General features: G+C 37.5%; 1 protein-coding gene and 1 pseudogene across 1 annotated transcript in view; one reads left to right on the top strand and one right to left on the bottom strand.

Annotated features, from left to right (window-relative positions):
- LOC138028645 (uncharacterized) overlaps positions 1-9,598 on the bottom strand; it is a 10,245-nt gene extending 647 nt beyond the window's left edge. The window contains exons 1-4 of the mRNA XM_068876246.1: positions 8,919-9,598; positions 2,924-3,239; positions 2,037-2,272; positions 1-112 (exon numbers count right to left, since the gene is read on the bottom strand). The exon at positions 1-112 is cut by the window's left edge and continues 647 nt beyond it. Of these exons, the coding sequence (XP_068732347.1) occupies positions 1-112; positions 2,037-2,272; positions 2,924-3,239; positions 8,919-9,542 (1,288 nt within the window). The 5' untranslated portion in view covers positions 9,543-9,598. The remainder of the gene's footprint in view (positions 113-2,036; positions 2,273-2,923; positions 3,240-8,918) is intronic.
- A 98-nt stretch (positions 9,599-9,696) lies between these two features.
- The window catches only part of LOC138028646 (POC1 centriolar protein homolog A-like), an 18,696-nt pseudogene continuing 13,392 nt past the window's right edge, over positions 9,697-15,000 (top strand).

Here is a 15,000-nt window from a genome sequence, read left to right as displayed (position 1 = left end):
CTTGGTCAGGTGACTTGAGAATGTTGACAAATGCATCCATGACACCTAACTCTAAAACAGTACTTAGATAACTTGGTCCATGGTAGGAAACATTGCACACACAAATAGCAGCCTGTTGCAAGAAATAAATTTAAGTGATAATTAAGTCACTGGTCAATAATTTGTCCAACTTTCAATACAATACAATAATTTATTGACACTCCCCCTTCAGGGCTTTTCAGTGACAATATACTTATTACAAATAAATTTACAACAAATAAATAGATAAATAGATAAGCAAATAAGCTACAATTTAAAAGGCCTTAATTAAAAGAAAATGTATAAATGTATGTACAGCAGGATAGTTTAGAAATAATATTGTATTTTATTTTATTTTATTTTATTTTAATTGAATTATCCTTACTGGGAAAGGTATCTTCAATGATCTTGACTGGACAAAAAATAAAAGAATATCTTGCGTCAATATTGCAATCGATTGTGTACTCATCTTTATCTAGGGTTAGCGTTCTTTGCCACTCATAACATTGGGGTTGTCATCTGATTTGAGGAAAGTTTAACTTCAACAAAGATGAAAATTCAACAACCAAAACTCCATGGATAGAATGACATACTGTTATTTACTTCCTTCTTTCATAGATATGCCTCTGACAAGGCTTTTCAATTTCGAATTTCACCTGATTGTGTTTTGAATAGTGATAATTTAAGGACTTAGCAACAGCTTAAACGGTATTCCACGAAACAAAACAAAACAAACTAAAAGAAATTTATTTCACATGCAAGAGTGAACAATCCCGGGCACTAACAATTATTATTGTCTGTGCTAGATCCCTTGTTTCGCAAAATACCAATGGTGGTTGACCGGTATAGTAATCAACGAAACACTGCTTGCAAATTATTTTTATAGGTGCTCTGCCTTTGTAAATTTTCTTGTTAGATAAACCAAGTACTGACATACACATGACACAAGAATTTTGACCTTTCTTCGAAAACTGGCTTACAGATGACATGACAGTTTTGCTATCTCTTTGCAAACTGTCCTTACTACATGTAAATCTCTTGTTTCGCAAAATACCAGTAGCGGTCGATTAGTAATTGATGAAACAAGACTTGCAAATTATTTTTATAGGCGTTCTGCCTTCGAAAATTTTCTTGTTAGATAAACGAAATACTGGCTTACAGATGCGACAAATGTTTGTTCTCTATTATTATTTTTTTATCAGCATTCTGACCACGAAAGTGAAGATACGCGGTGATGGGTGACGCACGATCGTAATCTCTCGCTCCCCACTGCATTGTGTCCTAAACTATTCCAGCACCTGCCATGTAGGCTAAAAAGACCTTCCACAAAACTCGCAACACAAAACATTTCAAAGCATCCCAGAACATGAACATAAAAAAAATATAAATAAATGGCCAAAAAATGAAAAATAAACAAAGAAAGAAAAATAAACTGGAATTATCGAAGTTATTTCTTGAAGAGCAAGATGATCACATTCTAATTACTTCCAACAAAATATTGTTTTCTGAGATTCAGAAATGATACAAGTTTATTTTTCTTTATTCATTTATTTTTGGTTTTTTGGATATTTACCTAATCCTATTTGTTTACATTTTTTATGATGTTATCATGTTTCCCTTCTCACTCGACACTTTACTTCACTGAAAAAGTGATTGGTTAGTACCAGGACAAAGCCAGCATTACAATTAAGCATTGTTTTGTTGATTACCAATCAACCGCTATTGTATTTTGCGAAACAGGGCATCAAAATTCTTGTGTTATATGTAAGCCAGTATTTGGTTTATCTAACAAGAAAACTTACGAGGGTAGAGTGCCTATAAAAATATTTTGCGAGCCTTGTTTCGTCAATTACCAATCGAACACTATTGGCATTTTGCGAAAAAAAAGGGATCTAGCGCAGACAATATTGTTAGTGTCCAGCATTGTTCACTCTCGCATGTGTACTAAATTCCTTTTTTTTTTGTTTCATTTCGTTTCATTTCCTTTCGCGGAATACTGTAAGCCTTTAGTAACCAACCTCTTTCTTGATGTCAAATGTTGCAGACAACAGTTCTACAATGAGAGGTAATATTCCAGCTTGAATTAACATGTCAATGTGTTGTGCTGGTCCTGCCGTTAGATTGGACAAAACCCACAAACTCTCTTTCTTTATGTGACGATGAGCTGACTTCATGTACAACATCAATGCATTGATTAATTCACCACTCTTCATAGCTAGTGATCCATATTCATCAGGTCCACTCACTATGTTACCTGAGAAAGCACAATATTTTCTTGTTTACTAAAATTATAAAATAACTTGTTAAGTTCAAGATTTAAGTTTTGAAGAATACTGGATCAACTCTGAAAAGCAACCACACTTCCAGGGAGTCTGGGCTTGTCCTTTGGCAAAACCTATAACACTGATTATCCTAGAAAATTATTATCTATGGATAATTACTGAAATCCTTGTTTCTAGACTTTCTGAAACTGAAAAAGCACCATTTTGGTGTTTGAGATGGACCACAACAAGAATAAAATTAGTTCCAGTATTCTAGCTAACTTTAGTAGGCATGGTTGGAGTCAACCCTAGAATTTCTATTTGCCTTTTTAAGACTATCACTTCTGTCATTGGTTCAGGTGTCTTTCTATAGACCTCTTTCATAATGGCAGCCAAATAAAATATTGTTTTGTTTTAATGCTAATAAGCCTTTCTAGCCTCGCTACAACAAGCAAATTTCAAAGTAATATTTGCTTCAAAATGAGGGCAGTAGGTCTCATTAACATAAATACAAAAGAATGTAACTAGGTGTTCGCTATTTATGAAAGTGGTCTATGTCCAGTTTTAGACCCAAGACCTGTTTCTTGTCAAGAACACTGAGAAGAAGATGCGTACTAACTACTTTTTCACATCAGTCATCTAACCTAGACTTCGTAACAATGGAGTCACTACTTGGCTGTTATGGGGTGATTCCTGAGCAAGGGAATTCAAAAAAGGAACAAGAATGGTGATGATGCCACTCGAGACAAATACTGGAACACAGTCAGGCTTCGCTGTTAAGTATGAAAGCACCCAAGCAACTTCTCCGGCAACATCTACCAGGTGTTTTTCTGGGGTGAGTAAGCTGAGAATAGAAGACACTATTCCGGCATGCAGCATCTCTTCAGCGACAACTTGTTCTCCTCGTGCAAGATTGGATAAAGCAAATGCTGCTGACTGTACTACTGTTGAAACAGGGGACTGAAACAACAAGACAATAAAATAACAAATAATTTCAGTTTAGAATAAACTTGATAAACCATACAATTTACTGTCAATATGTACATTTTGAACCCTAACCCATTTGGACTTTCTGGTCAACTGGCCTACATACAAACTCACCTACATTAATAACAATAATAATACTTTGGTAATGTACTTGGTAGTATTGTAATGTACTTTTACCAGTTTGCTGTTTTTTTTGGTGTTTTGTAAATAAAGAAACAAATAAAAATGTTAATAATAATTTAATAATTTATATAGTGGATTTTCCATGGCTAAATGATCATGTGTGCTTTAAAACAACATACATGTAGAAAGAAATTAACGACTAAATCGTAATAATATAAAGTAAAAAATAATGAATAAAAAAATCTAAAAATTTGAAAAGTAAAATAGGGAGATAAGGATATGATAAAGATGAAAACCAAATGACATTACATGAAATAGTAATTATTCTTATTATGAAAAAAAATTATCCATGAGCAATTCTAAAGAAATGAGTCTCGAGATTACACTTAAATAAAGCTAAAGGGTCTAGTTCTCTAATGTCCCTTGGGAGAGCAGTCCATAGTTTGGGTGCTGCCATAACAAATACTTGATCACGGATCACGGAGAGAGTTGTGGTAGGACTTGCAACTCTGGATAAAACGCAGAGGGTAGTTGTTATTCCTTAGAACTTTGATGACGTGTCTCCTCTCTTTAGATAGGCGCTTATAGATCAGACCGAGGTGACACGTCACCGCCGCTACTATCTCAAATCGAGATCTCTCCACAGAGAATATGCAGGAAGGTCAACGATCTGAAGTCAAATAAGTCTTCGGGCCCTGACAACTTATCACCTAAATTACTACAGCTTGCAGGGGACGACATTGTACCATCCATGTATAGGCTATTCAATACTAGTATTGAAAGTGAGTCTCTCTATTCGAGCTGGAAAATAGCAAAGCTTACACCGATCTTTAAGAAAGACGATGCGACAGAGATAGGAAATTACAGGCCGATATCGCCACTCAGTATTCCAAGCAAAATCCTAGAATCAGAGGTGAATGACTCCCTGGTGGACCATGTCTTTAAAGGAACATAGGTTAGCTTCTGACAGACAATGGGCTTATCGACAGAAATATTCGACCGAGCTCCTGCTTGTTCATCTTTCAGAAACATAGAGAAAAGCTGTTGATTCGGGTCGCATAGTGGCTGTTGCCTTTGTAGACTTTCGCAAAGCGTTTGATAGTGTCTCGCACCAGGTCTTGTTGGAGAAATTATGCACGAACTTTTGCATTTGTGATCAAGCACTGGGTTGGATTGCCAGTTAATTAAATGGGAGAAAGCAGTACACAGTTGTTAATGGATATGTTGCAGTTAATTTTTCATTTCAGTTAATTTTTTTTAACTAGGTAATTTTTTTTAACTAGGTTTTTTTTAATCAACTGTCTAAAAAAGGGATTTCCTTTTTTAGGGGTGTAGTTAAAAAACAGGGGCTTGGTTTTTTAGGGGGTATGAAAAAAGAACAAAACTCTGCTCTTCTCTGTTCTACTTGTCCTACCCGTCCCTCATCTTCCCCCATTATCCCTATCCTACCCCACCCTTTCTTCACGGATCTATCCCCCCTTACCGTCCAGTTACCTCCCCCTTTGGATATCCCTTATGCCCACCCCCTTCTACAGCACTTCTCACAGACAATCCATACTTGTCAAGACTTTTTTTTTCACTCACCCGAACTTGAACTTGAACCCCTATCTCTGGATCTGCTGTCCACTCTCTTATCCACTTGAACAAGCAACTCAAGCAAACCTCTCATCATAATTTATAATTAAATATTTTATTATTTATCCCAGGCCACTCTCGGTCCAAACTTTAATTTATTTACATTTGGACACCAGAGCCATGCACATGTTGTAAATCTTGTAGCACTGATAAAATGGAGGGGTAACGCCAAAGCAATAGCGTAAATGAAATCGATTTCTATGGAGAAATACAGGAATGAATTTGCATGAATTTGCAAATAACTTGTTACTCAAAAGATGATTTTTACAGGAAGGGCAAATGTTTCTTGAAAGAAAAAGAGAGAAGAAACCCGGCCTGTCAGGAAACGAAGATCGATCTGAAAAGAAACAATTAACAAACTGGGAACATCAGATGATAACTTAAAAGAAATGGGCTTACAGCAATGGCAAACATCAAGAAAGTAGCTCTAAAATGGGAACTGTTTCAAATCTTGTCCCAAGTACATAGTCAAAATTTCTCACAGAGGACACAAGTGTGAAAAACAGTAGCTGCTTTTAGGAAAAGTAACTGATATAAAAAAAAACATTCTGCCCGAGTAGTGACCAAGTTTGGAAAACTCCAATCACTTATTTCTCCCACTAGATTGGATCTGTAGCATGTAAACAGGCCATTTGCAAAATGAGTAAACAAATTTTCTTTAAGGTTTAGGTAAATTGAAGTTTATTCATATTGTAGCAGTACCAAATAATAACACCATTGTAACGTTATTGTAATGTAGTTACTTTCTGGTAGTATACTGCTCTTGTTAATTGAAAATCTGAGAGAGAAATATTTATCAATCTTGTATTAAACAAGTTATATTTCCAAATTAAAGGAATCATAAAAAAATATCACTATTTTTTCATTTCAAAAAGTAGTCCTACTATGTGAAAGACAAAAAAAAGGGTTCAGCTCTGACAAAGGGCTAACAATCAAAATGCCAGCTTTCAAATTTCTTCACAGTGGTCAATTTCCCATATCAACTTCACTTGGTAAACCCTTTCTTTTACTTCACTTTCCCACCGACACAGCACCACAGCTTCTTTACAATCTAACCCCTTTATCCTACAAGTGAAAGAATGCTTTACTTCCAATAACCGGGGACCAATATTCTTAACCCAATGACCAAGACAACGGTTGTTTTAGACTAAACACTTCTTTGGCAGTCCATCGATTAAATGATGACTGTTATACAGAGGGGTTTTTTGTGCAATTACGTAGGTGGGCCGCAAGTCCTGCATTTGAACAGCAGAGCCGCCCACAGATGCAGCATGTATGCCCGGTTGATGTTGCAAGAGTGTGTCTTCTTTCATGGGCTCGATGATATTCCACTAGACGCTTCCCTTCTATGCATCCGATTGATCTCCTCACCGATGCTCTCCAGTTGCTTCTATTGGAGGCAGCTTCCTCCCAGGTGTCAGGGCAAATTTCTAAACACTTCCGATAATTGATTACTCCAATCACTACAATACATGCCAATCCCATGCATGGAATGCAGTGTCTCGCACTTGTACACTGACTGCGGACTAATCCTAACTCAGTTATTGAAAGCTAACTATTTTAAAATGGTTGCTTAGACTTAAATACTGCTTATCAGCACTAATCAAATGGGTGCTTCGACTTAAATACTGTTTAATATCAGCAATATTTATAGACAGTCTGCAGTTGTCATACGCCTCCTGGTATGCTAACTGTTTTATATAAAATGGTGCGTAACCCTAATCACTAAATTGGAAGCTTAACCCTAATTCCTAAAATGCAGGCAGTCTCCCTAACCTTACATGAAAGCTTATCATTCAAAATAAGTGCTCAGTAACCCAAATCACTCAGCGAAGCATTTGACCTTAATCACTAAAATTTGTTGGCCTTCAATAGCACCAGAGAAAAAAAGTTTACCCAGTTTTTGAAAATTTTACCTAGTGAAAAAAATATTACCTAGTTAAAAATAAAATCACCTACAGTTAGAAAAAAACTAACTAGTTGGAAATGAAATCATCTAGTCAAAAAAAAACTAACTAGTTGAAAACAGAAATTAACTGAAAACAAAAATTAACTGCAACAGATATAACTCTGACACTATGCCTGTATCCGTTGGTATACCACAGGGATCAGCGCTAGGCCCTACACTGTTCTCTTTCAAGTGAAGCTATGATCCTCGCATAGCTTCACTTGATTTCATATCCGCAGTTCATATATGATCCATTTCATACATGTATATCATTTCATCACTGTTCTCTTTGTTTGTCAACGATCTACGATCGTTTGTAGTGTGGTTTCTCGATTGATTTCTTGGGTACGATGTTTGCCTGTGGTGACAGTGGAGTCAGGGTAGCCACATTTTTTGAAAAACTGGCACATTTCGTCGCACTTGCTGGTAAAGTCGGAGTCATCACGACAGAGGCACCTTAGTCTAAGAAATTGAGAGAATGGGATGGCATTTTTTATATGTTGTGGATGCGAGGATGAATGCAGCAAGCAGATAAATTACAGGAATCTGTTGGTTTGTAGTGTACGCTTGTAGGTAAGGGCGTTGCCGTGGACTGAAAGTTTAATGTCGAGGAAAGCAAGTGAACATTCAAGTAATTTTACAGGTGCATTTTAGAGCTGGATGGAAAGAATTGACTGAAGTAATGAATTGGTTGAGTTCTTTTTTGCTGGATGAAGTAACGATGACTGTAGTCATCAATGAAACGTTTGTAAAGATCATGTTTTGGCTTGTTGTAGTTAGAGGAAAGATACTTTTCAATATAGCCTACAAAAAGGTTGGCGTAGCTAGGACCCATTTTGGATCCCATTGGAACAACGTTGATTTGTTTCTAGTAGCTGTCCCCAAAAAATGAAAAACAGTTGAGTGTGAGAACCAGTTTAGCCAGACGAAATAAGGTTTCCAAGCTTGGTTTTTTAACAGGATATTGTTTCAAAAAAATGTTTGAGTGCTTGGAGGAGTTCATGCTACATGTACACTGGCTTTGTCTCATTTTAGAGTGAAACCGGTTGTTCGTTTGCGCGCCACTTTGCAATATTGTCATGCAATGTTGTGTTTCTGATAGGCACTTTGCTCCGCGCAAGTTGAAGGTTCAAATTTCAAATTTGAATCCTAATGGTATGCCTCAAACTGTAATTACATTGTGAACCTTCTCCATAGTCGGTTTGGAATTGATAACTCTAATATTTTGGAAGGCCCCTCAGCTTCAAATGGATTTGAAATGATTAATTTCTTGGAAGAAAGTTTACCTGAGGAGTCCAGTATTGGCGAAAAGAGTTTTTGTGGAAAACCAGTTGCGCTTAATGCTAAGAAATCGTGGTCTTAAATTGATATATTTTCAACCCCCTTACAGTCCTGAATCAAATTCTTGTAAGTTTTGTTTTAGGTCAATGAAGGCGTATTTGACACAACACAAACAGTTTTCAATTGACTTCACACAACTTGCAGTAATTCAAGGTTTGCAAGCAATCACGCTGGCGATACATTGTGGATATTTTAATTTAAAAACTACCTGACTCTGGGAAGGTAAACACCGGGCAGTAAGTTGAAATTTGAACTTGCAACTTCCAGGGACCAATAACTGCCGATTGCAAAGCGGTGTGCAAATGAACAACCGGTTTCACTGTAAAGAGATTGAGCACTTTTATAGAGCGACCCATCAGTTTTGGTCTGGGACTAATTACTTTTCATGGGGTGAGTCCCTGGGACTCACTTCAACACTTTCTAAAAAAATCACTGCTTAATAGACCAATTTTAATATATTAAAATTCAGTCCTAAACAAAAGACATCATCTCGAGGCTCTGGGGAATAAATATAAGGATTTGTATGAGTTTATTCCCCAGAGCCTCGAGATGACGCCTTTTGTTTTCAACTGAATTTTAATATATCGAAATTGGTCTATGACTACCTTAAGAAGATTGACCATCGGTACAACAATCCCCTGCGCTCGTAAGATATTCCTGCACTCCTGTGAGTCTCCAGAGAAGTTACCTAAGGCCCAGGCACATTGATCCTGAAGTTGTACGTTTTGTCCACTAAGATATGTGATAAGATATGCAGCAGATGCTTTCAGTACTTTCAGGGTATCCTCATGCACTCCTGTCGCTAAGTTAGTAATACACCAAGCCGCCTCAAGTTGAAAATGGGCATTGTTAGACGTCAAATGTCCAACCATAGCTCTCAAACTATTGTCTTCTTTTAGGAAACAACTTATCAATTCGCTCCCTTGAGAAAATGCTTTTCGTAGGATTTTTAGATTGTTTAAATTGTTATTATCTGATTTCTGAATAGCTCTGGCAAGGTCTTTCACTTGATCCGCAGTGTAGTCTTCTCCATCACAGTCGCTCTCAATTTCCGAGAAGCGAATGCGTTTCGAACTCAAGAGTTTTTCGCGTTTTTCCTTCCGAAGTTCCACTTCCTGATCACGTCTTTTATTTCTCAAGGGCACTACGTTAACACCACAACTCTTGTACTGATCTCTTCTGTCCATTTTCTTCGTCTGTTCCGATGAATACTTCTCACTTAATGCCATGTGCTATGCTATGTCGGTCGCCATATTGGAACCACAGTCTGTACTGTTTGTGCCTACACAATAATAGGGACTACATGAGGTATCTAGGATCATAACACAACGGCCGGTTTTTCCTTACTGAGTGTTTTTGGGAGCGATAACAGCTCTTCTGGTGATGGCATCTAGTTTGGTATGTATTCTGTATAATTTGTTTTCTCATATAGGTCATTGACCTTCCAAGACACAGTGTCTTAATTGTGTGAACGTGAACTTGACTTCGAATCTTCAGGAACACAATCATGTCTTGTGTCTTTGACCATGACTGTGTAACTGAACTGATCATGACATGCTGAAGTAAGCCACCTGTCTTGTATGTGATTGTAGGAGGATCCAACTCTTGAACGACATTTTAAGCAACATAGAGACAGTGACCAGTGTTGATTTTAATCCTAACATGAAACAGCTAGGTATGAAAAGGAAAATTTTATTTCATTGATTACCGGTAATAAGCACATGTACCAATATCATTACAATTATTCATAGAAACTCTCACTAGGCTGAATAAAATAAAAAGTCCTCCAAATATTGTTTGTTTGTTTGTTATTTATTCGTTTGAGCAGGTTGAAGTTTTGGTAGCTCTTCAGCTGATGAGGACCTGCTAATTACCCACCCATCCATACGCTCACAAAGGACAGCCACAACACCAGGAACTTCATCCCCTACTCTTATTGAATAGCGTGTGGGTTCTTTAACATCCCACAGGGAACTTACTAACATGGAACATACATGTACTTGTGAGACTGGGCCTATGGTTTATATTCTCGAGGACACCTAAAAGTTTAACCATTTGTGGGTGCAGCACTTTCTCCTCAGCTTTGTTAAGACCCTGAGTGTTGTTCTGGCCGGAGTCGAACTTGCGACCTCCCGCATGGCCGGTGCTCAACCAACTGAGCCACCAGAGAGCAGTCTTACCAACAGTACCTTTAAAATGATGTATTGTAACATAAAAATCGCAGTCATATCAAACAGCCAGCTGATGTTGTCACCTGGAACTTGAATAAGGGTTAATTAGGCCCAGGTCTCTCCAAGTAAACAATGGTGAAGTGACCACCTGTAGGATGTGAGCAAACTTCAAAGCCAAAAACTAATTACCATAATTTTGTATAAGATTGCTGTTTGTAGTTTTAGTCTTTTAAGGTTGATTAGCCTTTTCCTCAAAATGCAACAGCTGAAGTTCAAGGTTTTCTGAGCTTCAGTGCAATGGATTAGCCATTGTGTCTTGTCTCTTTGAACACAACCATAAAGCTTTAAACAGGAAGGAAGAGTATAGCCAGAAGGATGTTGAAAATAGCTTATGGTGTTTTTGGTAGCTGTTCTACATGTAGTGAATTGCACCTTACAGCTTTTCTGTGAGTGTTTTTTAAAGATATATTACAAAAGGCACTTTGTGTCACAATTTACTTACAGTGTCCACTTAATTGATATACACAATCTGCTTGAAAGAACTTTCATGTATTTTAAGTTTTTTGGGAAGACCAACAGGGACTAAAATCACCGGCTACTCTACACCCTTTTGCCGTAATCGTGTCCTACAATGCAGCAATTGAGCAGTAAGCTCAATCAGCATTATTTTCAATATACATACATCTTATTCGATGGTTTAACATAAAATGTCCATGGATATTTTACGAGTTGTATAGTACATGTATTTTTCCAAGCCCCACAGGTGCGAGTCAATAATACAAGCAAGGAGCAAAATGTCTGCGAGTATATGTTAAACAATCAAATAAGAGATTTATTACAGGGTGTATTCCACAACAAAAAAGGTGTTATTAATTTTTGCTTCGATTTTAGTTCGTAAGAGTGTTTAAAAAAAAAAAGCATAATCTGTCCTTCAGGGCGCGTGCGAGTGATCTAAACAGCACAAAAAGCCAGCCAAATGTCCTTTATTGGATTGGATAAACGAAATGACAAGTGACAAGCGATAACAAGCTAAATTCTCAGGCTTTGCATTGTGTTGCAAACAATTTCTTTGATTGAAAAACTTCCATTCCGTCTGTAATCGTTCTGTTCTTTAACCAGTCAAACCCTGACACTACAGTGTATTACCGTCTCATATTTTGGGTGTTTTCTTGACCAAATAATAATATGGTAAAATGGCATAATAGTGGAATAATAAAGTATTTTAATTCATTCTAATTTGTGTTGAACTATAATATTATTGCTATAATTAATTTTATTTTTCCTTAACCTTTTTCTAATTTACCATTGCCTTGTATTTTTTTCTTTCTCTTTTTTTACAGTTTCCGGTTCAATGGATTCGAGTCTCATGGTCTGGCATTTTAAGCCACACATGCGAGCTTACAGATTTGTTGGTCACAAGGTTGAGTATGATACGTATTATGCATACTTGGCAAAATCCAATTTTGTAAATGAAGAGTCAATTATGATAGCGATTTTCGTCATCATTTTTGTCATACACGTAGCTACGTGTAGTTGTATGGACCCTATATCTTTCAATCTATAAATAATTTATAACAAAGAGCACAAGTGTTGGTGTGGTTAGTAGACTGGGTCTCTACCTTGTGGTCATTAGAGAGCTTTAGATTCTAGGACAAGAACGACTACATAGTGTGAAATTTTCTCATAGAACAACAGTGAGCACCCTAAACCAGCGTCCTTTTGGCGGGAAAAACATTATACTGTAATTTTAGTAGGAGGTTTGCAAAAATGTCATGGTAGTAGTTTTGGCATTTTACCAGCAATAAGAATAACTGAGCAACCTCTGCTAACAACGATTAAGATTAATCCTCCAGGTTATAAATATTCTGTCGTGAGTATTGTTCTCGTTCTCGTTCTCGGCGTAGAATCTAAAGGCCCCTGTAGGCTATTGGCTCAAGGCCTGGTTCTTTCCACAATGTTGACATTGACATACTATTGAGAAATATCCTGTAATATAATTATGATCAAGCATGCTTCCAAACTAGAATAAGGTTTAGCTGTGTGAGCTTGTGGGGTAAAAGGTACATGTATCCCATAATTAATAATACTAATTTTGATGTTGTAGACCTGTTACTGTTTTTTGTTAGCTTAAAATGTTTCTTTTTATGATACATGTATGTGATTAAAAATTGAAGCGCAGCCAGGATTAGGCATATTAAAATACAATAAAAAACGTTCTCTGGCTAAAAATTTTCAAAAAGAATATAAGCTTTCGGCTGTCGATCTACAGCCTTCCACGGATAAAACGTTGAATGTGAATTAGTGAAATATATACAGAAAAGGCGAGATAAAAATGATAAAAAGAACAGAGTAAAGGTATGAAAAATGGTGGCTATTGTTTAAAAAGAATTTTATACTGATTAGGAATCGGCTTAAAGTTATTGTCAGCATGCTTGGTAGAAGAGGTGTGCCAGGCCTCTAGAGTTTTCCTAACACGAAAAGAGCCTTTGTCTATAACTCGAGAATGGTTGAAATCAATGCGATGACCGAAAGACCATGCATGTTTCGCAATGTTTGACCCATTAGCACATGTTTTTACATTCCTAACGTGTTCTTTCTTGCGGGTTTCAAAGCAACGGCCAGTTTCACCTATATAACACCAATCACAATCGGCACAGGGTATTTTATAAACCACGTTGGGTTGGTGTTCAATAGCTGGTCTGAATTTAGGAGAAAGGAATTCTTGTTGTAAAGTCTTGAGGGGCTTATTTACAACTCGGATATCGTGTCTTCGAAGAATTCTTGTTAGAGGTTGCGTAACACCATTGATAAAAGGAAGGACAGCAAAACCGTTAGGGTTCTCTTGAGGCGTAAACCATTTAAAAAACATGCCAACCAATTCTTCAGGTGAAGGGATGGCATGTGTGGTTGGTTTGGAAAATTTCTGCTTTAAGATATTGGAAATAACAAAGGAGGGATAGTTGTTGGCTCGTAGAGCATCAAAGACGTGATTGATTTCGGTATGTTTCCCTTGCGGTGTACTTGGGAGTTTAATTGCGCGGTGTAGGAGGGTCTCAGCTGTGCTGATCTTGTGGCGTTTGTCGTGGTGAGAAGAAAAGTCTAAATATCTGTCCGTGTGAGTTGCTTTGCGGTAAACATCAATAGTGATCGTGTTATCCTTGCGAGAAACCAAAGTATCCAAGAAGGCGATCTGTTGGTCAGATTCCTCTTCAATAGTGAATAAGATGTGTGGATCGATGGAATTAAGTGTAGTATGAAAAGAATTAACAGCATCTCTTTTGATGATGCAGAAGCTATCATCCACGTAGCGTTTCCATACTTTAGGTTATACTTCAGACGTGTTAATGGCCATTTCTTCGATCGCTTCCATGCACAAGTTCGCCACCACAGGGCTGACGGGGCTACCCATCGCGCAACCATGGATCTGTTTGTATATCTTATCATCATAAATAAAGTAATTGTTAGAACTCACTTCCTTCACGCACGAGCTTAGACAGTAATGAAATCATTTCTCTGTTGAAATTTATCTTATCTAACAATTACTTTATTTATGATGATAAGATATACAAACAGATCCATGGTTGCGCGATGGGTAGCCCCGTCAGCCCTGTGGTGGCGAACTTGTGCATGGAAGCGATCGAAGAAATGGCCATTAACACGTCTGAAGTACAACCTAAAGTATGGAAACGCTACGTGGATGATAGCTTCTGCATCATCAAAAGAGATGCTGTTAATTCTTTTCATACTACACTTAATTCCATCGATCCACACATCTTATTCACTATTGAAGAGGAATCTGACCAACAGATCGCCTTCTTGGATACTTTGGTTTCTCGCAAGGATAACACGATCACTATTGATGTTTACCGCAAAGCAACTCACACGGACAGATATTTAGACTTTTCTTCTCACCACGACAAACGCCACAAGATCAGCACAGCTGAGACCCTCCTACACCGCGCAATTAAACTCCCAAGTACACCGCAAGGGAAACATACCGAAATCAATCACGTCTTTGATGCTCTACGAGCCAACAACTATCCCTCCTTTGTTATTTCCAATATCTTAAAGCAGAAATTTTCCAAACCAACCACACATGCCATCCCTTCACCTGAAGAATTGGTTGGCATGTTTTTTAAATGGTTTACGCCTCAAGAGAACCCTAACGGTTTTGCTGTCCTTCCTTTTATCAATGGTGTTACGCAACCTCTAACAAGAATTCTTCGAAGACACGATATCCGAGTTGTAAATAAGCCCCTCAAGACTTTACAACAAGAATTCCTTTCTCCTAAATTCAGACCAGCTATTGAACACCAACCCAACGTGGTTTATAAAATACCCTGTGCCGATTGTGATTGGTGTTATATAGGTGAAACTGGCCGTTGCTTTGAAACCCGCAAGAAAGAACACGTTAGGAATGTAAAAACATGTGCTAATGGGTCAAACATTGCGAAACATGCGTGGTCTTTCGGTCATCGCATTGATTTCAACCATTCTCGAGTTATAGACAAAGGCT

Source organism: Montipora capricornis, chromosome 13 (assembly GCF_036669925.1).
Source record: "Montipora capricornis isolate CH-2021 chromosome 13, ASM3666992v2, whole genome shotgun sequence".
NCBI lineage: Eukaryota > Metazoa > Cnidaria > Anthozoa > Scleractinia > Acroporidae > Montipora > Montipora capricornis.
Note: the sequence above shows the minus strand (reverse complement) of the source record. Positions and strands in the feature narration are given on the sequence as shown.